General features: G+C 43.0%; 3 protein-coding genes across 5 annotated transcripts; 1 reads left to right on the top strand and 2 right to left on the bottom strand.

Moving 5' to 3' along the window:
* Positions 1–1338: 1338 nt before the first annotated feature.
* LOC135489452 (beta-1,4-galactosyltransferase 7-like) lies at positions 1339–8663 on the bottom strand. Of its 3 annotated transcripts, XR_010447160.1 has the most exons (7): positions 8631–8663; positions 7780–8124; positions 7085–7310; positions 6418–6501; positions 5830–5934; positions 1846–5418; positions 1339–1783 (listed from the first exon to the last, which is right to left on the bottom strand). XR_010447160.1 is itself a non-coding variant. In XM_064774810.1 (6 exons), the coding sequence occupies exons 2-6, from the start codon at positions 8094–8096 to the stop codon at positions 5224–5226; spliced, it is 927 nt and encodes a 308-aa protein (XP_064630880.1). In that variant the 5' UTR covers positions 8097–8124; positions 8631–8663; the 3' UTR covers positions 1339–5223. The 3 variants fall into 3 exon arrangements, 2 of the variants coding, with proteins under 2 accessions (XP_064630880.1, XP_064630881.1); XM_064774810.1 differs by having other exon boundaries at positions 1339–5418; XM_064774811.1 differs by lacking the exon at positions 8631–8663 and adding an exon at positions 8337–8614 and having other exon boundaries at positions 1339–5418.
* A 2033-nt stretch (positions 8664–10696) lies between these two features.
* Positions 10697–16084, top strand: LOC135489447 (uncharacterized). Its single transcript, XM_064774804.1, has one exon. It carries the CDS (start codon positions 10697–10699, stop codon positions 16082–16084), a length of 5388 nt encoding a protein of 1795 aa, XP_064630874.1.
* Positions 16085–17541: 1457 nt separating this feature from the next.
* LOC135489049 (uncharacterized) lies at positions 17542–22907 on the bottom strand. The gene is made up of 8 exons (XM_064774140.1): positions 22746–22907; positions 22213–22349; positions 21754–21917; positions 21071–21291; positions 20282–20465; positions 19781–19933; positions 19194–19310; positions 17542–18910 (listed from the first exon to the last, which is right to left on the bottom strand). The coding sequence occupies exons 1-8, from the start codon at positions 22887–22889 to the stop codon at positions 18654–18656; spliced, it is 1377 nt and encodes a 458-aa protein (XP_064630210.1). The 5' UTR covers positions 22890–22907; the 3' UTR covers positions 17542–18653.
* Between the last annotated feature and the right edge of the window lie 378 nt (positions 22908–23285).

Genomic DNA, 23285 nt, shown 5'->3' with positions numbered 1-23285 from the left:
AAAGGTCTGTTGTAAAAACTCCTGGCACTGGATATTGATCTGGGGACCAATCTCAACCCATTTTCTTATTCATGAGATCCTTTCATTGTCGAACAAAGCTACGATATGTACACGACCCATAAAATTGTTTATTAAATGCACTTTAAGAATTGAGCGTACTGGTGAGATGTTTCCATCAGAGAAGTACATTTTCGATATATGTAGTCACAAAGTGGGACGTCCACTTTTGAATTGTGAAGCGTGGTTGACCTGGTAAGTTTCATCAAGAGCATATCAAGTGTTTCTACACTCCCCATGCGGGTTCACAACGGCCGCTACAACCAATCCTGTTTGATAGCTCAGTAACTGTTCGCCCCCCTTATGTCCCATTGTCTTCGACTAAGCTGTTGCACTACTGTCTGGCAGTGTCTCTTAGCTGGTTGCATTCAGTCGTCTCCACGAGGTATCGTATCGTAGTCTGCTCTCCAGCTCTGCTCTGTCCCTGTCCACGTAGTTGGGGCAGTGTCTGGTATTTTTCACCGTCGCTAACATGGTTGTGACTTTGTCTGCAGTTCCGTCTCCGAAGTGGTTGTGACATTATCTGCGGACTCAGACCTGGTCTCGGCACTGCTTGCTCTGTCCCAATCAAGTTGTGACAATTGTCTTCCATTTCTGATCACAGGATGGCTTTGTCTTTACCTTAATCCCCAATTCGGTTGTGACATTGTACGACGTGTTTTTGATCCGTTTAAAATGGCGTTTCTCTGCTTCATTGGTCAATATGCTTTCTCTTAATAACGCATTATACAGTTGTGTCCCAACCTGATTCAGCGGTGTCCCTAGATTGATGTAGTATTGTCTTCTCTGTGCCCAACCTGCTCGTTGAACCGCCACCAAATGGCTTGATCTCTTCAACGGTTGTGTTATTGTCGGATATCGTCTCTGACCTGAATGTGACATTTTCTGCTTCGTCCCCAATCCAAGTTGTGACATCATCTGCTTGCTGTGTCTCCAAATTGGTTATTGTCTGCTGTATATCTAGACTTGGTTGTGACATTCTGCAACTGTCCAGTTTTTTTCTAAGCTGATTTCTAATTATGAAAGTTTAATTTCTGTTTATAAAGTTTTGCAAATACAAGCAAAAATTAAAAGGTGCATAATTAAAAGGTGCAAAAATTTAAAGGCGCATAAATTCAAAGGCACAAAAATTCAAAGGTGCATAAATTCAAAGGTGCAAAAATTTTAAGGCGCATAAATTTTGCAGTTTGAATATTTCTTCACAGCAAGGGGTCCATAAAAAAGCCAAACGTATCGTCAACAAAAGAAGCAAATTCTAGCTGATTGTTTAAGTACCGATAAAATAATTTATTCCCATTACTCAGAAGATACATAACAAACAATGTGATGAATATGAGCAGTGGTTGGCAAGGCTCAGATCCTGATTATCCTTTTAACAAATGTTTTGCATTATGATACAAAAATGACACCAGCCCTTATATTACAGATATCACAACACTTGTAGGCAACAAATGGCACCAAATTTTGATTCCCTTTTGTGAAATACACGAGTTGGTATTGTGTCTTCTGCATTAGACACCAAAGACAGACAAGCAGGAGTAAGAAATGTTTCCCTCTTATGCACATGTATCCGATATAAAACTACTCCCCAGGCACATGTACTTGATAAAAACTACCCCAGGCACATGTACCTGATATTAAACTACTTCCCAGGCACATGTACCTGATATAAAACTACTTCCCAGGCACATGTACCTGATATAAAACTACTCCCAGGCACATGTACCTGATATAAAACTACTCCCAGGCACATGTACCTGATATAAAACTACTTCCAGGCACATGTACCTGATATAAAACTACTCCCAGGATTGATGAATTCTGACTCCCGGCAAGTTGGAAAGTGGTTTTCCAGAGTATGATCACCATATACATGTATTGTCATCAACCTCAACGATTTCGATAAAAAGACGAACTGGAAATACCCCTAGTGATAACAAAATGCAAACACAACATGATCTTGTCTTCCACCAAGAACAAACCAAAACAAACCAAGGACACAGATGCAACAAAATACACATCAAAATGAAAACTGAACGTAACTAAATAGAAACAAAATACAGTAGAACCTCTCTTAGCAGACACCTCTCTATTAAGGACAACCCCTCTATTAAGGACAGACACTAGTCTTGGTCCCAAATTGGTTATTTCCATTCAATTTGACCTCTTTAATCAGGACAGCTCTCTATCAAGGACAGCACTTGTCAATCCCGAGGGTGTCCTTAATAGAGAGGTTCTACTGTACATTGAAGCAAAAACAAACATATTAGGCAAAGTCAACTTTATTTTTGTTTTCAGTATACATGCTTTGAGATTGTGAGCCATGTCAATGAAATAAGGAAAAGCTGAGAATGAAAATGAGATGATATTGAGACCAGCTATAATAGGTGCAAGTACAGTGGAACCTCCCTTAGCGGACACCTCTCTATTAAGGACAACCTCTCAATTAAGGACACTAGGTTTGGTCCCAAATTGGTTGTTTCCATTCAATTTGACCTCTCTAATCAGTACACCCCTCTATTATGGACAGCACTTGTCAGTCCCGAGGGTGTCCTTAGTAGAGAGGTTCTACTGTATTTGTACCCAATAAGTAGAATTCAATCTGAAACATCCAGAGAACACTAGTATGTACTTCCACCTCACAAACCAAAACAAACTAAAGATAGATAAAAGTATAACAACCAACCCAGGTAGGGTACAACATCATATACAGACATCTACAATGCATATTAACTTTCCCAAACTCAGCAGAAAAATTATCAGATCTTAAAGTGGGAGGCCTCCAATAAATATTCTAAAATACCTGGATTTGGAACGAACTGCAGTTTACTGTTTACAGTGTAGATGCACTGTGCGCAAATGAAGCCTCTTTTTGAATTCAGCAGTTATGGTTAGGCAACCATAACCGCGTAATTTGAGATGTTTTAGAATAGAAATTGATACCTCACTGTCGGTATTGATTGTCTCACCAAAACCACAAGGTGGAGCTGAAATCCGGACCAAAACTGAGGAAGAGCCAAGGTTTTGGCCAACATTTCAGCTCCACCTGAGCAACAAATTACAATACCTCCAACCAATACTTCTACTTCGATATCAATTCCTTACGCCCAATTTGTGACAAGGCCAAAAAAGTACAGTAGAACCTTTCTTAGTGGACATCTTCTCTATTAAGGACGCTAGTTTTGGTCCCAAATAGGTAATTTACATTCATTTTGACCTCTCTAATCAGAAGACTTCTTTATCAAGGACAGCACTTGTCAGTCCCGAGGGTGTCCTTAATAGAGAGGTTCTACTGTATATCATTATACCATTTGGGAGAAATTTGTTGAAATAAGCTTTTGAGAGAAAAAAAATTGGATTTGTTCAATGAATATTGCGACTTCTAATGTTATAAATGTCAACTATACCCATCACATGACAAAATATTGGGAATGGGACGAACGAAACTCTTCTAAAAACCTTTCTTCGACACCGAACTGTTAGTACATGATAGAAGCTTAAAGCTCAGAGCTAAAGTGTTGTCAACTGTTATTTGTTCCAAGGCAAAATACTGGCAAGAGCAGAGCAGATATGAGTTATCATTTTCATCAGCAGAATTTTAAGTACAAATTAGATATCTGAATCAATAGCATGTCCACCTTTACTTGTAAAAATCAGAATACTGTACTGTAAACCAACACATTTTTTTAATTTTGTCTTGGCAGATTATAATATTCCTTTCTTCTTTCACGTGTATGAAAAAAATTTAACGATTTTTAAATTTGCAGGTATTTAACATTACTTGCAAAATCCTTGAGAAAATATGTGCCAGCAAAAATTTGACAATTTACAGTATCAGTAGTCATGGATCGTAGCTCTAGAATTTATAAGTACTGAGCAAAGTTTAAACCATAACAATATGAAGTTCCATCTGTTAACTGGATTCGAATTTACTGGAAATTGTCAACAGTTTTACTGTTGTCCACAATGGCTTCTTCAGTAATGATGTTCACCTCCGATTTCACAACTAACCAGGCCTCTCAATTACATGATTCCTACACCGAAAACGGTGTAGGCCGTACAGGATGTCCCCAAATTAGGTCTTTTTTTTTTTCTTTTTTTTTTGTAAATAAAATGACACCTGAAGCGTTTTTTTACCCCTAATATAACCAAATCTCATCCAAATGGCCTTATTTTATAGTTTTACCCTAAAATTAAGATTTTTCAGGTGTATGTGGTGATAAGTCACTAACTTTGATTTATGACGTCGCTGTTCAGGCAAACTGGCGCGATGAATTGTCCCCAAATTAAGCTAAAAAGCAAAAAAACATGTCCCCCAAAATAGGCTAAAAAAATACAGTGTGTATAGAGGTCTCCACGTAATTGAAAGGCGTGCTAACAACATATGTCATACATTATGGTCACTACAAGCTACATGGACAAGTCATTCCTTGAGTAAAGGGTTTGTGAGTTAGGCTTTTTAAGTAAACAGGTTTATTGATCAAAGTAGGAATAATTGTTATGAGTATATGAGTATTTGAAAGAACAATAAAATCATAAATTACTAACATAACTGTAGCAGGACTAGGGGTCACAGACAGAACTAACCAACCTACTGCTATAGTACAAATATGCCCTTGTTAAAATACGCCTTTAATTTTTTGCTTATACCATCATTTCACCGTACCAGAAACCATAGAGTTGCTTGCTATTAATTTCTGATTGTACCCATTGGTAGTGTACATTGTAAGTACTGTAAGTTTCTGATTGTGTCCCATGGGTTCAATACACATCAGAATAGGAATATGCTGATGTGACAACAGTTCACTCCAACATTTTGAAAACCAACAAGAAGGCATATTAAAATGCACCAAATAGTTTTACACCAAACTTTAATGGATGATTGTTGACTGCTTTTAAAGGAGTACACCGTTCGTCATAACGTTTGGTCCAGAAAAATAGAAGTGCAGTTACACACAATGCCGTAGTGCAGTTCTTATGCTTACAAATTTGTTGAAACTTGGTATTCATAGTATTTGTATATCGGTCTACACAACGGCAATGTTGAAATTTGTACTTCAGTAGTGTTAACGCAATTGGAACTTTTCAAACTCAATTTCAAATTTCAATTTTTTAACGAACGGCGTTGGCCTTTAATAGTGGTTGACTGTGAACCCTTTTCCTTAATCACCTGCCGCGTTTCTTGCCTTTTTTCTTGGGCGGTTCTGTAGGCATTTGGCAGTATGGTGTACTATTGATATCACACGATAACGACACGTTGATGATGGTCACAGTCGCACCATCTATTAGCAATTTCTTTTTGCTCAGCACCTTGTAGTTGACATTGTTGACACCTGTCCTTTTGTCCATTCGACGTGTCATCTGAAAGAAGGAGGGGAAAGCATTAACGGTGAAACGCCCGAGGGGAAAACTATTTGTCAGACAGGGGAGTCCTGGTAGTGCATGTAGTGCAATGCATTAGTACCATGGATACAGGTACACGCTATTTGGCAGTACCTATTCACTCGTTTCCTTAGAACTGATGTTACCAGTTTAAAAGTTGCATTCACAATAACTGCACTACGGCATTGCATTGTGTATTAGTGGATTTCTATTTAACTGGACCACCAGTACATGTACTGCCCTCAATAGAGAGTTTCCCTGGAACCCAGGTGCTTCAAGTTGTCCACTGTTGCTGTTGGTGATTCTTCAAGGGGGTCATTGTCAATGGTGTCACCTGTTCCCATAACTCAATGCAGAATAGTGTGGATAAAATGCCTGGTATAAAATTACCTCCTTTTGATTAAAATATTGCTTCATATCTCGCACCCTTCTCTGCCTATCGTGGATATGACGAAATGTTCTGTACCCAGTTGTAATATTCTGTGGTCTTGTCACCTGAAAGGACAAGAAAACTTCTTAATTTCAGTTAATTAGGCGACTTATTTCACCAAACTCAGCTCGGTGGTGCCATCTTCCACCAACATTAGACATCGATTTAAAAGGACACGGATCAACAAGGACTGTTACAGCTTGTGCTCTTCAATGACCCGCAGGGCTATGCTCAATGCTGGCAGAAGTGGAAGTTCATGGAAGGTTCAACCATGCCACACAGGCAAAAGGAGAGCAGCAGACGAAAATCAGTCTCCAGGTCCTCCAGGTTAGTGATTGAGCTTGGGGCTAATATTAAATAACCCTTCCACACAAAAGCCAGCTAGTTACAGAAACTACAACATGAATAGTAATGGAGGGAGTGTGCCTTAAACTGGGGTCAATACCGCAAGCTAGAACCTAACCATAAAAGGCATGCAACACCAACCCTCACAAGTTAAAACATTGAAGAAGAAAAACGAAAAGAGACCCCCTTGTATATGCACTTACCACAAGTCCAGCTTTCTTCATACGAACATAAAATTCATCATCTTCTCGACCCCATCCCCAGAATATATTTGTCATACCATTAACCTGCAAGACCGATGGCAAAATAAATTACTTAGTTAGTTAGTACATTTTCAGATTTTATAGTTCTGTTGGTTCAGCTGCAGTTTGAAACAGATGACAAAACGACTTCATCAGATCTCCAGAATAAATTGCTATACAGTTCATTTTGTGATAGATCCTTATGATTTACCATGGACGAAGTTTTCCTCAACCTACCCACCTACCTGGTGACAGCATGAACTTTGATTCCAAGTGCAGTGCTGCCATCTATGTTCTTACCTGGATTTACTCAGAAAACCTGAGGGTGATGAAAACTTCGTCCAAGGTAAATCATAATGATCTATCACAAAATGAACTATATATCAATAGTTTGAAACAGAGTCTAGTCAACAGACTATCACAAAATGAACGATATATCAATAGTTTGAAACAGAGTATAGTCGACAGGCTATCACAAAATGAACTACATGTATATATCAATAGTTTGAAACAGAGTCTAGTCGACAGGCAGAGTTTCACCAAATAAAACTAGAAATTGAATTGGAATTCAAATCGCTGAGAGGAGATCTTCCCTGGAACATGTATCAAAGGCGAAAATCAAACTTACCAATTCAAAATGTTTATTTGAGATCAAAAGAATCCCCCCAACAAACTTTGGGTAGTGATAAAGCGGGTGAAGCTGAGGTGATGCAACATGAAATGGCCCCGACTCCGGGTAACCGTAGTTCAGATCATAATTCAATGGCAGCAGATCAACGTCATGCATTGCAATGTAATCGCATTCTCCTCGACTTTCTAGGTGCCCTATGTTGATTAGGGAGGCACGGTTAAACCTGGAAAGGATAATACAGTAGAGTCTCTCTATTATGGACACCTTCGGGACTGACAAGTGCTGTCCTTAATAGAGATGTGTCCGGATTAGAGAGGTCAAATTGATTGGAAACCACCAATATGGGACCAAACCTAGTGTCCTTAATTGAGGGGTTGTCCTTAATAGAGAGGTGTCCGCTAAGGGAGGTTCCACTGTATATGAAGACTACTTCAGATGCAAAAATCTATAAAAAGCAATTCTAAAAATAAATTCAGATAACATGGGTTTGCTAAAGTGAAGCTGACAGTACCAGATCTACCTCATAGTATACCGAACAGTCTCATTGCAAACCAGAGCATTTCTCTTGAAGCTCATGTAATAAGCAACACTAAATGAAGTCAGTAACAAACAAAATATTATCTTGAATTGAAAGTCAAATGAACATGGCAGTCAAGAAAACACTGTCGCCGACTGACTGTATATATACTCACCTAAAACTATCCTGCTGGTTTATCACATAAATCTTATGACGAACCTTCTTCTTTGTAAGATATTTTTGCATGTGTGGAACAAACTCTAATAACTCATCGAATCGATCCCTGAATGGCACGATAATGGCTAGCTTATGTTCGCCCCATTCTGGATGATCCTCAACATTTTTGGTGCTCCACTCCCGATGGATTTGCGGTTCCTTTTCGATGTCGCACGCGTCATGGGCAATGAGACAGACGAGGAAGACACAGGAGATGATGAAGATAATCAACAGTACTCGGACGGATCGGAGGCGGAACAAGCTTCTCAACGTCATGTGTGGATTATTTCCCTGGTCATTTTACCTGAAAACATTTTGAAATTGAAGAGTTATCTAAATGAATCAGCAGGCAATGAATCATTATGTAAAATCCAAAACCAGATATGTAAAAGACAGTATCGTAAACACCGAAAGGCTACCATTGTACCAATAGATTTACGTTATACCGTAGACATCACTACTGTATAATCAGTGGCACTACTTAGCTACAGCACCAGAGTTGGCACAATCATGTACCTGTGATGTATGGCATTGGATTATGTCATGACTGTGTCAAAAAATTGTAGGCCTATGTATCATGCCTTAGTTCATGGTTTAGATGGTAAGGCATGCAGTGGTCTGAATGTGAATGAATCAGTGAATGAATGCATCATGCAGTGTATTTTCGGCGTTTGGCTCCACAGAACAGCTCAAAATCCATAGGAACTTGAGTTTTTATCATTTATTTACTAATCACATTGTCGGTTAGTGTACATGAGGGGGTAAGAATGAGAAATTTCGGAGATAATTGGAAAAAAAACTAATTTTTACGTGTAAATTTTTCGTGGTCAGCTACTTTCGCGATTTGTCACATCTTCGAGGGATGTCGGAGTTGTTCTGGTAATAATGTAAGAACTATGGTAGTGGCGCCACCATAGTTCACGACGGTTCATACGCGGGAAATACGAATGGGCACGTGTAGATTAATTTTTTTTAAAGGATACCCCCTCCGTACGTAGGTTTTGTTCCTTTTGTACAAGGGTCCTATGTGTGTGTGTGGGGGGGGGGGGGGGGGGGGTTCTCAGCCAAACCGGATGTATAATAAGTAATAACAGGTGACGCCACCATTAGTAGGCCTATACATCATGACATAACGCGGGGAGTACGAATGCGCATGTGTGGCCTCCGGTAGTTACTTTCAATTAGATAAAAAAAGGATGACCCCAGGCCCAGGCCCTGTACATGTAAGATTTGGGACTTTTAAAGAAGGGGGCCCTGGGGAGGTCCCAGTAATCTTGGGCTTCATACTGGTGATGAACCATTCGTGGATGGATGGGAACTCTGAGGGATATGGATTCGATCATGCTGGTGCTAAACCGTTCAATGGGAACTCAAAATATTGCGGTGATCATCTGAGGGATATGGATTCATGATAGACCATTCAATGTAATCGCAAAATATTTTAGTCATCAGAGGATTAACATCCTGAAGGCCAACACTCGGCACTGTCGACCGAACGTGTGCGAGGGTCAGTGGAGGAGGATATACGACTGACTCTGGATTAATAGATTGTGGGCGGCTTTGGGTTTCAGTTCACCCTAGAGCCAGACATGTGGGTAAAACGTGTCCCGTCATTCTGTTGAACTTGAAGTAACAATCCTCTTTACTGACAAAACATTAACGAATTTTCAGACACAAAAAGAGAAAGTCAGCGAAATTCACTTTCTATTGCAGTGTGGTAGTGTTGATGTTTCTACTGGTTAATTATAATAGCAGATATACAGCAGTTAGTGAGCCTTGTCTCATACACTTGTTAGAAAACTACAAAGGTTGCATTACTCTCTTCAGACACAGGAACCTGGAAAAGTAGATCATGTTCTGGGAGGCACTTTTCAAGATGACCGCTATGTAAGAAATAGTGCTGCTGCCCAGGTAGTTTAGACATGATTGTGACATACGCATTGATGTGCAGTGTACTTTCTTCACTGTTTTGCCTGGACAGCTCTATATAGAAGCATTGCTTTTGAAATACTAATTCATGAATATTTTGTCGGCACTTTGCAGCTTAAGCCTTATTCTCTGACTGTGACGGCCGCCAAGTGCGTCCTGAAGAAATTTGAATTTGGCGCCTTAGTTTTCGCGCGCTTGGGTGGCGGCGCTGCTGTCTCAGCTTCCGCCCAACTCCATTGAATTTTAATTGTCAAAGTTTAGGACGCAGTTGTCCTCTTTTGTCCGCCTTTGCGGTGAAAGTTTCGAGGCCTTGTCAGACGGGATAAAGGTAACTATAAAGATAAAGATGTATAGAACCCCTGGAAACTATGTTAGGACCCTGTTATCCCCAAGTTATGTAACTTAGGTCACTTTTATGTGGCGGTGTCCCACTACTTTTGCTCACCCATGTGTTTGTGGTTGTCTTTAGACGCCTCTAGGTGGCGACACTGTACGGATGCCCGTGTATTTTTGTGCTAAGACAAATCTGTCCGGCCAACAGATATTGTTCGTGAAGTTGAGTCTGGGTGCCTCAGGTCCCATGGCGACCCTTTTGTAAAAGATGACTCCGGGATCTTGATATGCACGGTGTTTTGAGTATGATGTTTTGACAACACTAACAGCCACATCCACTATTTAGGGACAAACTGTTAACTGGTAGTAGATTGTACGAATCTGTGCATACATTTGTATTTTATTTTTTATGTTCTGATCCTGGAACATTACAGAGTTTTGTAAGGTTTTGATTGTTGATTATTCGTGTCTTTCAGTCTTTTAAGTCAGCCTCATCGATGTGTACTATACTCCTCACGATACGAGGTCCTTATCCAGAATAAAGACGCCTCTATTCTCAATGAAAGTTTGAGTACATTTTTAAAGCCGCAACAGTAAAAGACTTTCCCGACGTAATGCACCGAAGAGGACTCGATCTTTTGGCGGATGCTGCTGACAGGCAGACTACGATGTTTCTCCAACAGGAGAGTAGGAGATTGGCTGATGAACTGCAGCATATGCAGACGCAGTTGCAAGCACTGTCAGATAGTCGGCAGAGAGCAACGAGAGCATCGAGGGACTGGATTTCCTCTCGTTGGGCGTCGACGCCCATTCCGCCACAGCCAAATTTCTCCTCCGTTGGAGCCACATGTAGCAAGGCGAGATGCACTATGCCCACTGCAGAGGCTACAGCTCATGCCGTGGATATAAATACTGGCATTGATCCTCCGCAATGCAGGACGCCTCCTGTTTTGCCTGCTAGGGACCCCAGTCCAACTAATCATGAGAAGTCCGCTGACAGTGGCTTTGATCTTTCGAAGGCAATATCGACTCTCGCCGATGTGTTGGTGCGGCGGGGGGAAGGACTTCCTAAAAAGGAACCGGAAGTTTTCAAAGGCGACATCTTTTCGTATCCATCCTGGAAAAATTCATTTAATGTGTTGGTTGAGGGCAGATACCCATCAGCTATGGACAGATTGTACTATCTCGGTCGTTACACTGCAGGAGATGCAAAGCGTTGCATTAAAGGCCTGCTTGATTTGAACACCTGTGAAGCATATGCTAAGGCAAAGCAGATTCTCGAAGAGCGTTTCGGAGATCGGTTGAAGTTGTCTGAGAACTTTCGTAATCGCTTAGACAAGTGGCCGTCAGTCAAGCCTGGTGACGGTAAAGGCATGCAGGAGCTATCGGATTTCTTGTGCGAGTGTGAGACGGCTATGACCAGTTTGTCAAATCTGAGTATTTTGAATGACGCGATTGAGCAACGCCGTGTGATAGACAAGTTACCTCGTTTTATGCAAGAAAGGTGGCTCACAGTTGTGGATAAATGGAGATTTGGAGCTGATAGGGACGGGTCCGGCCAGGTTGTGAACGACTCATATCCACCATTTTCCAGACTTGTACAGTTTGTAAAGAAACACGCGCGAATCATGTCAAATCCAATCCTGGATAGGTCGTCCAGCGCACCTACCAAATCCGTTGTTAGTGTGAAACCTGCGCAGAGATCCAGCTTCGCTACCGGAACAGAAACTATAACTGAAAAGGCCACAGGGCCAACAAAGTGTGTGCTCTGTCCAAAGGACAACACTCATGCAATTGACTCATGTGTGAAATTCAAGAATATGTCTCTTAGTGATAGAAAGGAAGCCGTAAAGAAGCATGGGTTGTGCCTGGGGTGCCTTAAATGGGGTCATCGGGTTAGGGACTGCAAAAGCAAGCATAAATGCAAAACCTGCTCTCGTGCCCACCCCACGCTTCTTCACGACGACTCTTTCAAACCTGTTGAATCTACTGTGCATTGTACAGAGTCAAGTGATGTGGGCTCAGAATGTCTGCACACTATGATTGTGCCAGTGTATGTGTATCATGTAGACGACCCCTCGCGGGAGGTGTTGGTTTACACATTGTTGGATGATCAATCTGACACTTGTTTCGTATCTGAGTCAGTGCTGGAGGGCATTGATAAGAGAGGTGATAGCACCTATCTCAAAATCAACACAGTGTTGGCAGAAGGTGTTGTGCCAGCTGAGCGGGTGACAGGCCTCATGGTCCGGGGTTTTGGTGAATCTGCAAAAATAAGCCTCCCTGTAGTCTTTTCGCGTAAAGGCATCGGTGCCTGCCGCTCACAGATACCGCGTCAAACCAGCGCGAAACAGTGGCGCCACCTCAAAGGGGTGGCACCTAAGATTATGCCATACCGTGAGGATATCGAGATTGGCATGTTGATCGGTCAAAATTGCGCGCGCGCCATCAGGCCAAGGCAGATTGTCGCTGGGGGAGAAGATGATCCGTATGGTGTTAAAACGGCGCTAGGTTGGGGCGTGGTTGGCAGGATGGATAAATTAGGGTCAAGGCTTGCTAATTCACAAGATCGTTTCGTGTACAGAACTCGTACAAAAGAAATTAACCCCTCTGATATTTTGCAGGTACTCGGCCAAGACTTTGCCGATACTAATGATGTTGATTCTCATTCTCTATCTGTTGAAGACAGGTTGTTCATTGAAAAGGTTTCCAGTGGCATCAAACTCCGTGATGATGGACACTTTGAAATTCCCCTCCCGTTTCGTGAGGATCAGGTGAGACTTCCTAACAACCGAGTGATGGCTATGAAGCGTACGCAGAGTCTCAAGGCGAGGATTAGAAAGGATGCTAAGTATGGTGAAGAATATGTGAAATTCATGAGTAAGCTCATAGATGCCGGCCAGGCTGAGAGAGTGCCAGAAAACGAATTAGATCTGGACAATGGTTCTGTATGGTACATTCCCCATCACATGGTCTCACATCCTCACAAGGAGGGTAAGTATAGGGTCGTGTTTGATTGCGCCGCGTCCTATCAAGGAGAGGCATTAAATGGCCATTTGCTCCGGGGACCGGATTTAATAAACAATCTTGTCGGTGTCCTGGCCCGCTTCAGGAAGGAAGAAGTGGCATTCACGTGTGATGTCCAGGGTATGTTTCTACAGGTGGTCGTGCCCCCCCGCCACAGAAATTATTTGCGATTTCTGTGGTGGGAGGACGGCGATGTCAGCAAGGAGCCAGTTGATTACAGGTGTACTGTGCATCTATTTGGCGCGACCTCGTCTGCAAATTGCGCAAACTATGCCCTAAAGGCAACAGCTGAGAGATTCAAGGACGACTACGAGCCCCAGGTGGCGACTTTCTTTAACAGGAATTTCTATGTAGATGATGGGGCCACCTCCGTTTTGACAACAAGTCAGGCTATTAGCCTAGCTTTGGGCTCTGTGAGTATGGCTGGGAAGGGAGGGTTCACCCTTCACAAGATACTTTGCAACAATAAAGAGGTGTTGAAACATATTCCCAATCAATACTTGTCAGAGAACCTCCAATGTCTTGAGCTTGGTAATACTCAACTACCTGTTGAAAAGACTCTAGGAGTTGTGTGGTGTGTTGAATCTGACATGCTACGATTTAGGGTGGAGATCAAAGACAAGCCATTGACCAGACGTGGCTTGTTATCCACCGTCAGTTCCATCTATGATCCCCTTGGTCTAATATCGCCTTTCATACTTACAGGAAAACGAATTCTGAAGGAGTTGTGTTTGAGTGGTTCTTCCTGGGACGACCCTCTTCCTGACAATGTAAGGAACGAGTGGGAAAGATGGAGGACCGAGCTGCTAGAATTGCCCAAGGTTTCCATTCCTAGGTGTTATCGGGCTGGCACGCTTGAAGGGCCGGTGACTAATGTCGAGCTACATCATTTCAGTGATGCTTGCTTCTCTGGGTATGGTCAGTGCAGTTATGTTCGGCTTGAAGACGCTACCGGTAACTGCACTACTTCTCTGGTGATGGCCAAGTCGAGGGTTACTCCTGCCAAAGCTGTGACAATTCCCAGGCTGGAGTTAACTGCGGCACTCCTGTCAGCTAGGGTTGGTAAGTTCCTTGGCAAAGAACTAGATTATGACCAGATAGAACATTTCTACTATACTGATAGCATGGTTGTGCTTGGCTATGTGAATAATGAAAGCAGAAATTTTCACATTTTTGTTGCAAATAGGGTGCAGGAAATTAGAGACTTGACTAACATAGCCAATTGGAGACATGTTGACACTGCGCAGAATCCTGCTGACATAGCATCACGTGGCATGAATGTTTCTGAGCTTTCAGCTAGCCGCCTTTGGTGGCAGGGCCCAGAATTTCTCGTTTCAGGACCAGTGCCGACCCTTCCTGAATGTCCAGTGGTGAAAGATGACCCTGAGCTGAAGAAGTTCGTGTTCAAGACAGATGTTGTTCCTGTACCAGAGGTGCCTGACATGGAAAGCAGGTTCGCCAACTTCTCCTCTCTGTTGAAACTGAAGAGGGCCATGGCTGTGAGCATGAAGTATGCCAGGAAATTGAAGAACAAGGATCCTGACACTTGTCCTCCAGTCACTACTGATGACCTGAAGCAGGCAGAGGATCAGATAATAAGGTTAGTCCAAGGTAAGGCGTATCCTGAAGAGCTAGCATCCCTGAGCAAAGGGACTAGATCTGCTGTCAAAGCTGGCAGCAAAATTGCGCCATTGGATCCCTTCCTGGATGATAAGGGGATTATTAGAGTTGGTGGTCGCCTGAGTCGATCATCCATGTCATATGAAGTCAAGCATCCAGTCTTGATTCCGCGTACTTGTCACTTAGCTAGCTTGATAGTTAAACGTTTCCACCAGAAGGTTGGTCATTCCGGTAGAGGAATGACGTTAAACAGTATCAGACAGGCTGGGTTTTGGATTGTAAATGCCCGGTCGATAGTTGCTAAGTTCATCATGGGCTGTGTGTGTTGTAGAAAGCTTCGGGGAAACCCCTGTGTTCAAAAAATGTCTGACCTGCCTACCGACCGCTTGGAGCCAGCCGCCCCCTTCAGCTATGCTGCCGTTGATCTATTTGGCCCTTTCACTGTCAAGTCCGGTCGTAGCGAACCCAAGCGTTGGGGTGTTATGTTCACGTGTCTGGCCAGTCGTGCGATTCATATCGAGACCGCAAATCAATTGACCACAGATTCATTTCTCAATGCGTACCGCCGATGTGTGAGTAGACGTGGCAAAATCCGATTTTTGCGATGCGATCGTGGTTCGAACTTCGTAGGTGGACAGAATCAATTGTTAGCAGCGTTGCAGGAAATGGATCGCGATAAGATCAAGCATGAGTTGCTGAAAGACGATTGTGACTGGGTTGATTTCGAAATGAACTTTCCTGTGAGCAGTCACATGGGCGGTGTATGGGAACGAATGATTGGCGCAGCGCGTAAGGTGTTGTCTGCTCTGCTCATGGGCACAGGAGCTCAGCTTGATGACGAGTTGTTACGTACATTACTCTGCGAGGTTGAGTACATAGTTAACTCGCGCCCGTTAACAGTTGTAGATTCCGCTTCTGCGGACCTAGAGCCCCTGTCACCAATTCAGCTGCTTACCCTGAAATCTCAGGTGGTGAAGCCACCGCCGGGCAAGTTCGTTAAACAGGACATATACTCTAAGAAAAGGTGGCGTTGTGTACAGGCTCTTGCTAACCAATTTTGGGAGCGTTGGCGTGGCGAATTTTTGGTAATGCTGCAGCCTAGGAAGAAATGGCTCAGCCAGCAGAGAAATCTTGAGCCTGGTGATGTTGTAATGCTCGTAGAAGAGGGCCAGCCTAGATGCGCATGGCCTCTGGCTCGTGTTACAAAGGTGTGTCCTAGTCAGGACAAGTTGGTCAGAAAGGTTGAAATTTTTGTTGGGAAAACCAAATCCCTGTTGGATAGACCAGTACATAAGTTGATCCTCCTGGTAAAGAACCGGGACAATCCTGTTGAGGAGAGTGAAACTCTGGAGTAGTTGAGCCTTTTCGTGGGCCGGGTTCTGGTTTTTGGGCTCCAGGACCTGGGTCATGGATTGTGCTCCATGTATGAGTTAGTCTTGACTGGGATGAGAGAAATCTGACAGTTATTTTGTTTCCTATGACTGTGTGATTTCTCTTCCCCCTTGGTACAGGTTGCTAATTTGAAGCAACTGGTGCTTATATGTAAAGATTGCTCGTGGGAGCAAATAGACATTTTTCTAAAAAACATGATGTTTGCACTTCTCTGTATTTTGAATTTTTACCTGCGTGTAATTAAGATAGTGTATTTGTGTACTGTACATGTTTGTGATGCTTAAGAGGGGTTTTTGAAGCATTATGAGCAAGAAAGTTGGAAAAGTTTCGGTTTCATAGTGGAAATTTGAATTTCCTAGTTGCTTAGATAGCAGAGTGAAAAGTTGAATGTGTCTGTAAGTTTAGTTTGACTGACTTTCTGTTTTAAGGTCATTTCAGCAAAGTTTAAAGCTGAACCGTGGAATTTGAGGTTCACTTGATATGTTTAAAGCTGACCTGTGTTTTTAATGGTCACTGTTTTGGTTCTGATTTCAAAAGTTTTTTGGTTTTTTTTTGTTTGTTTGTTTTTTTTTGTTTTGTATAGTGTTTGTAAACTGTTTTGGGCAACAGTTTAGGAGAGGCATGTGACGGCCGCCAAGTGCGTCCTGAAGAAATTTGAATTTGGCGCCTTAGTTTTCGCGCGCTTGGGTGGCGGCGCTGCTGTCTCAGCTTCCGCCCAACTCCATTGAATTTTAATTGTCAACGTTTAGGACGCAGTTGTCCTCTTTTGTCCGCCTTTGCGGTGAAAGTTTCGAGGCCTTGTCAGACGGGATAAAGGTAACTATAAAGATAAAGATGTATAGAACCCCTGGAAACTATGTTAGGACCCTGTTATCCCCAAGTTATGTAACTTAGGTCACTTTTATGTGGCGGTGTCCCACTACTTTTGCTCACCCATGTGTTTGTGGTTGTCTTTAGACGCCTCTAGGTGGCGACACTGTACGGATGCCCGTGTATTTTTGTGCTAAGACAAATCTGTCCGGCCAACAGATATTGTTCGTGAAGTTGAGTCTGGGTGCCTCAGGTCCCATGGCGACCCTTTTGTAAAAGATGACTCCGGGATCTTGATATGCACGGTGTTTTGAGTATGATGTTTTGACAACACTAACAGCCACATCCACTATTTAGGGACAAACTGTTAACTGGTAGTAGATTGTACGAATCTGTGCATACATTTGTATTTTATTTTTTATGTTCTGATCCTGGAACATTACAGAGTTTTGTAAGGTTTTGATTGTTGATTATTCGTGTCTTTCAGTCTTTTAAGTCAGCCTCATCGATGTGTACTATACTCCTCACGATACGAGGTCCTTATCCAGAATAAAGACGCCTCTATTCTCAATGAAAGTTTGAGTACATTTTTAAAGCCGCAACACTGACTTCACAGCTATCCTCGCCTATAGACCTGCTTCCATCGCAGCATACACATTCACATTTTGTCTGTTAAAACTGCCTTATTACTGCCTCATTCCTGCCTCCCTAAAAATGACCGGCAAATATCTCGTTCTCTTTGGAGAATCTGTCCATTGAGCCCATTGAGGCAGATGTCTAACAACTAGAACCCATTCGTAGTGCTCGTATGAGATGTTAAAACATTTTCCAATGAACCCTGTCAAGCATGTATTGACTTAATGACTTTCATTCAAGGGATATTTGTAAACTGTTCAATGAAGGCGTATTGTATGAATGAATACATTATATATATTGCATAAAAGTGCTATTGATTTACCATGAGCGGAGCATTCCTTTAAATAAACATCCAATTAAAAATTGACCTCGTGAGTTGTTTTGTTGATATCGTATTGTTCAAGAAGCTGAGTCACTAGCTAGCCACTGCCTCAAGTTGTCTTTTCCTAAACTTGCTAATATTCCACTAACATTTCCTGTTGTTCCCAACTACTTGCTCTCACTAAAATCATTATAGAGGGCCACATACAACATGGGAGCATATGATGTCTTCCTACTTCCATCACAATCACCCAGTATTGCTTACCGCCAGCTAGTTAACTAAAGGGTACAAACTGCTTTCTTGCCAGGCACCTGACATCAGAGATAGGACTTTGGAGGAAAAGAGTGTCTCATAAGCTGGCTGGCCTTTTCATTAGGGGTAACACTATAATAAACAAACTTTACTTTTGTGACTCGACACTCTGCTCTCAACTCGATATTTATTTACATTGATGTGTTCCTACTATACATCTACATCGGTGCTATCTGACAACAGCATCAAGCTCCCTGGATCTGAAACTCCTGGCTTTCAACCTGCCCCCTGGCTGACAACAGCATCAAGCTCCCTGGCTCTGAAACTCCTGGCTTTCAACCTGCCCCCTGGCTGACAACAGCATCAAGCTCCCTGGCTCTGAAACTCCTGGCTTTCAACCTGCCCCCTGGCTGACAACAGCATCAAACTCCCTGGCTCTGAAACTCCTGGCTTTCAATCTGCCCCCTGGCTGACAACAGCATCAAGCTCCCTGGCTCTGAAACTCCTGGCTTTCAATCTGCCCCCTGGCTGACAACAGCATCAAGCTCCCTGGCTCTGAAACTCTCCTGGCTTTCAACCTGTCCCCTGTCCTGACTTGGTGCTCCAGCATCATTTTCTCTTTCTTGCATTGATAAGGAAAGCGATGAAATCTTTCTCTTGACACCTGTGTACCATACGGACACCGGGATGAGAATGACTAGGAGCGTGAACGCCATCACGCAAAACGCCACGTAGTAGATGTAGTCAAAGCGTTTGACAGTTCGATAATCTAAAAGAGAAAGAGAAAGCAGGCATGAAACCAGCTAGGAGAACAAAATTGGCAACGAAAGCCTGAAATTTGCCGAAACTGGCGCAAGAGACACTTTTCTTGCAATGACCCTTCCAACATCGGAGGCCTTCATGGGGCTCACCAACTCATCACCTCCATTTATCCCATCTCATGACGGACCTAAGATGTGGTCATTCAGCAAATATGAAGCCTTCATAGGCTTGCCAGCTTACTGTACATCTAGGCTAGTGTTTGGTAAGGGATCTCCGGTCATTCAACTCACCAATGTGGGTCAAAACGATTCCGATTACAGTGAAAAAAATGAAGGAAAGAGATGCGCCAAGACCGCATAGAAACGTCGCCAAACCAGGACCGCTTTCAAAGACACCGATCTCTAATACTGAAATGAAACGATATCTTGGTATTAACATTTCTGGAGCACTGCCTTCCTCTCTCTATGGAGGTAATCAGAATCCCTTCAAGGACATGAAGGACTAGGAGTTTCACATCACAGATTACTAAGAGAACCATTACATTCACTCTCAGTGATAAGTTAATCGTCATTCTGTAATTCAATGTCTCCAGCGATAATGTAACTTCGATCGAACGTTTCTTTCACTGCGCTTGGCAAACTTTCCTTGAATTTGATTTTGAGTTTTAGGAGGGAGAAGTACATTGGACACAGGGCTTCTTTACAACCCGACAATACGTAGGCATCACATCCACAGCGACAACGATTGGCCTTTGTTCCTGTGATTGAGAATGAGACGTAACGGACGTGATCCCCTGTGATCGGTTCTGCCGAATTTGCCGACACTGTACCGATCACACTGGCAGCTTATTAGGGAACACCAGGTCACAAATACCTACCAGAAGTTAGAGTTAGAGTTGCTCCTACCCCATATATGATAAACTCGGGCAACATCCAATATATTGAGACGTTCTCGGGGCCTTCCACCAATTGTCCCGTCGATACGATTCCTGTCAGCAGGCAGGAGAATGCCGCGAATATTGAACCGAAACCTGTTAAGGACGAAAACATCCTGAGGAAATCGGGGTTTGCAGGGCCGGAGAAGCGAACATTAACCCCTGATTGCCTCAGGATGGGACGAAAAGGGCATGTAAAATGTATCAATTTTTCTGGTAAATTCTGTAACAAACTATAATAGCGCTATACATGGGACCAACAGATTTCTGCCGTTTCTCATATAAAATATCGTATTTTGTTCACAGGCAGTTAGAATATTTGTTTCTCAAACCTGGTATTGGTACTGAGTTAAACAAAATACACACCGAAGACGTATCCGGATTGATTACGCGTAGGCCGACTGTTTCGTTAATTCCAGTAAATCATGATAATCCTGATCTCACCTAGTTTCTTCAACGTGTTATCATTGATAGCTATTCGCAAGTTCTGGCTGCATCGCGTGAACGCCTCCAGTAAAAGCAAGAGGACGAAGATTACAAAGCCGCCGAGGTTATCGATGTATCCCAAAATCCGCCTGGTAATGTGGGAATCGTACAGTTTGGAGGATAAATTTCCTGCGCAGTTTATCTGGAATATTAAGGAAGAAATTGTTCAGAATATCTCCTGAAGACCGATAAAATAGTCAATGCGAACCCTCTGTTCTTCGCATCGGACCCCGGTTTCATTGTTGATATTGTCAGGAATATTATTCAGGTCCTTTCAGCACTAACGGCGCGCTCTGACTGCACATCCACCCTGTATCACTGCACCCTCCTTCCATGCAATAAATCTGCATTACCTTGCAATAATTACCTTGCAATAACCTTTTTCGAATTTTCTAGAGTAATGACACCTCGAATGTAACTCCTACACAAGTACAGATGGGAGTATTTTGGCGAGTGTCTGCAATCACTGTGATGACACTGAGATGACCCAATCGCCCCCCCCCCCCCGCCCCCGCCGTAGGAGGGAGGGGGGGGGGTAGGCAGGCTAAGCCATAGATGCAAGGAGCGCGCAATTTGAAAACCGTGCGTTAAATAGGTTTTAACGAAACCAAATGCTGTTTGACGGGAATTCATCCCGTTCAACGGTAAAGAAATAGCGTTGACTGGAAATTGGGCAATCGTGACCGCAATGGACCGCCATATATGCGGAGGCGATAGCGCTGGAAGTTCAGTGTGAGGTCGACTCACCAGATAGTATATCATAGCAGCAACTGCTCCGCAGGACAACAAGGCGACCAATAGGACCCCTTTCTTTAGATGAAATCTATCCATCGCTCGTTTCTCCTGGATCTCGCGCAGCCGTACTGGATTACCCCAGGGGTCGTACGCCTCGTCGAACCGTCTCCTTTGGCAGAAACACGGCACGTGTGCCCGCAGAATCCGCATGAATTCTTTGAACCGACGACGCCCTGAAAGAAGCAGGTTTTATGTGTCTGACGGATAGTGTCCTTGGCTGGGTTGTTCGAAATCACGTTACCTTTTAATACCGGCGCCGTTATGTCTTAACGTGAAAATTCTAATGGGATTAACTGCAAGAGATAACGTCCATAAGGATGCTTAACGTAACCGCTAAGGATAACGTGACTTTTGTGCTTTTGAACAACCGAGCTCAGTACTCTAACAATGCCAGAAGTCTCACCTTAAAGCCGGTGACGAAAGTCAGGAGCCGGGTGATAATACAGTTACACGAGCTCGCCAATTGGTGTCGAGATATATGCGTATATGCGTATATGAAAACAGGATGTCATGTATAGTCCAATGCGTACAAAACAGAATGTATGAGGGCATGTCAGTAAGATATCAGTATAGGCCTATTGCATTTACTAAAGCATTCCGAACATTGATATATGTACATGTAGATGTTGGCTTACCTGCATCAGTTGAGATTGTGTTGTATTTCCTAATGGCGACCAAGAAAACAACAACAGACAATACGTCACAGACGAAAGATGTCAGTCCGGGAAAAGCTTTGGTGATGTTTAGCTTGTTAATTCCAGCGGCAGTTAGCGCTCCGAGAGCTACTGTCAACAACAACCTGAAAAATTGGCAGAATCCTGAGCGGGAGCCGGGAATTGAGCTGGGGATGTGTAAGACTTTTTGTTGTACCTTCGGCCAACCAAGTCCAGGTAGGCTTCTAAGTTGAGTATTTGGATTTTTGTCCAATTTGCTCGGGGAAATATGATAATTGGCATGACAAAAAGATATCTAATGTTCATCGTGCCTTGTCGTGTAGGATATTGGCATCTGATTTTCCTGTCTTACAAATGTTCGTGCGACTACTCTATACGGTGTCGATCTTCAGACGTTCACGCCATCTCTATTCTACCTACCATCTAAGGTAAGAACACACAGCGTTCTTCTCCAGGTTAACTTGCTGGCTCCCGAAAGATATAAAGAGCGGGAAGAAACAGATGGCAACGACCATCAATGCTATACCAAGGATATTCACCCAGAGTAACATTTGAACCTGTCGGTAGAGAGATTATTATAATGATGTGAGTCGATCTTATGAAGAACAGAAATTCATATTGCCCGGCAAAGCTGGCGAGCCTCCAATAAGAGAAGTCAAATTCTACTTTCGCACAGATTGTTTTTGCCGCTGGTACTAATCATCCTGTTCCTGAAGTGTGGAAATATACACGCTGACACCCGTCATAGTCGCAGGGTACAAACAGACAGCCAACAATTAAAATGTTTTGATAACCACATGAGATACATTTGCGTGACTGCGTTACCTGATAGTCTTATAATAATGAAATGGTCAAGTGAAGGCCGCTCGGAAGCAATGGCAGGGACGGAATGACGTCTTCGATAAATAGAGTTCCGGCCCTGCGCGAGGAGGATGACAACAAAGTCTACTTACCAATTTATCGGGCGGTTGACCTTGCATACGATACACTACCATTCGGGACCCAAAACTCAATAACGAACCCAGAAGTTTGACTAGGAGGGCCAAGATGAACGCCTTCTGTCGGGGGAGCACTGTGTCTGAGATGAGGCCAGCCATGATGGGAAGTGTGTATATTATGGCTAGAAAGAGGAAGGGCCGTGTAATAGGATCAACATCCCCAAAAGAGTAACAGACGACTGATAGAGGACGTGTGTAGGCCCCGTTGAATTCGCTAAACTCATTATTGATTATTTAGGTCTAGAACTGCTCAACGCGAATTTATAGACGGCGCTTTAGTATCGTCCATTGCATGCGGTCTGCTCATCATGACAGCCAGGCGAGTGATTGCAAATCAGTCTATACCAACAACATATCACGCCATCATATGATACAATCGACGAAATATCAATCAGTGACTATTGTATTTGATGGATGATTGTTTATTTCTTTTATTGTGAACTCGGGAAAGGTAAAAATATACCCGGAAATAAAAAATTTGGTAACGTCGTGAGG

This window comes from Lineus longissimus, chromosome 6 (assembly GCF_910592395.1).
Source record: "Lineus longissimus chromosome 6, tnLinLong1.2, whole genome shotgun sequence".
Taxonomy (NCBI): domain Eukaryota; kingdom Metazoa; phylum Nemertea; class Pilidiophora; order Heteronemertea; family Lineidae; genus Lineus; species Lineus longissimus.
Note: the sequence above shows the minus strand (reverse complement) of the source record. Positions and strands in the feature narration are given on the sequence as shown.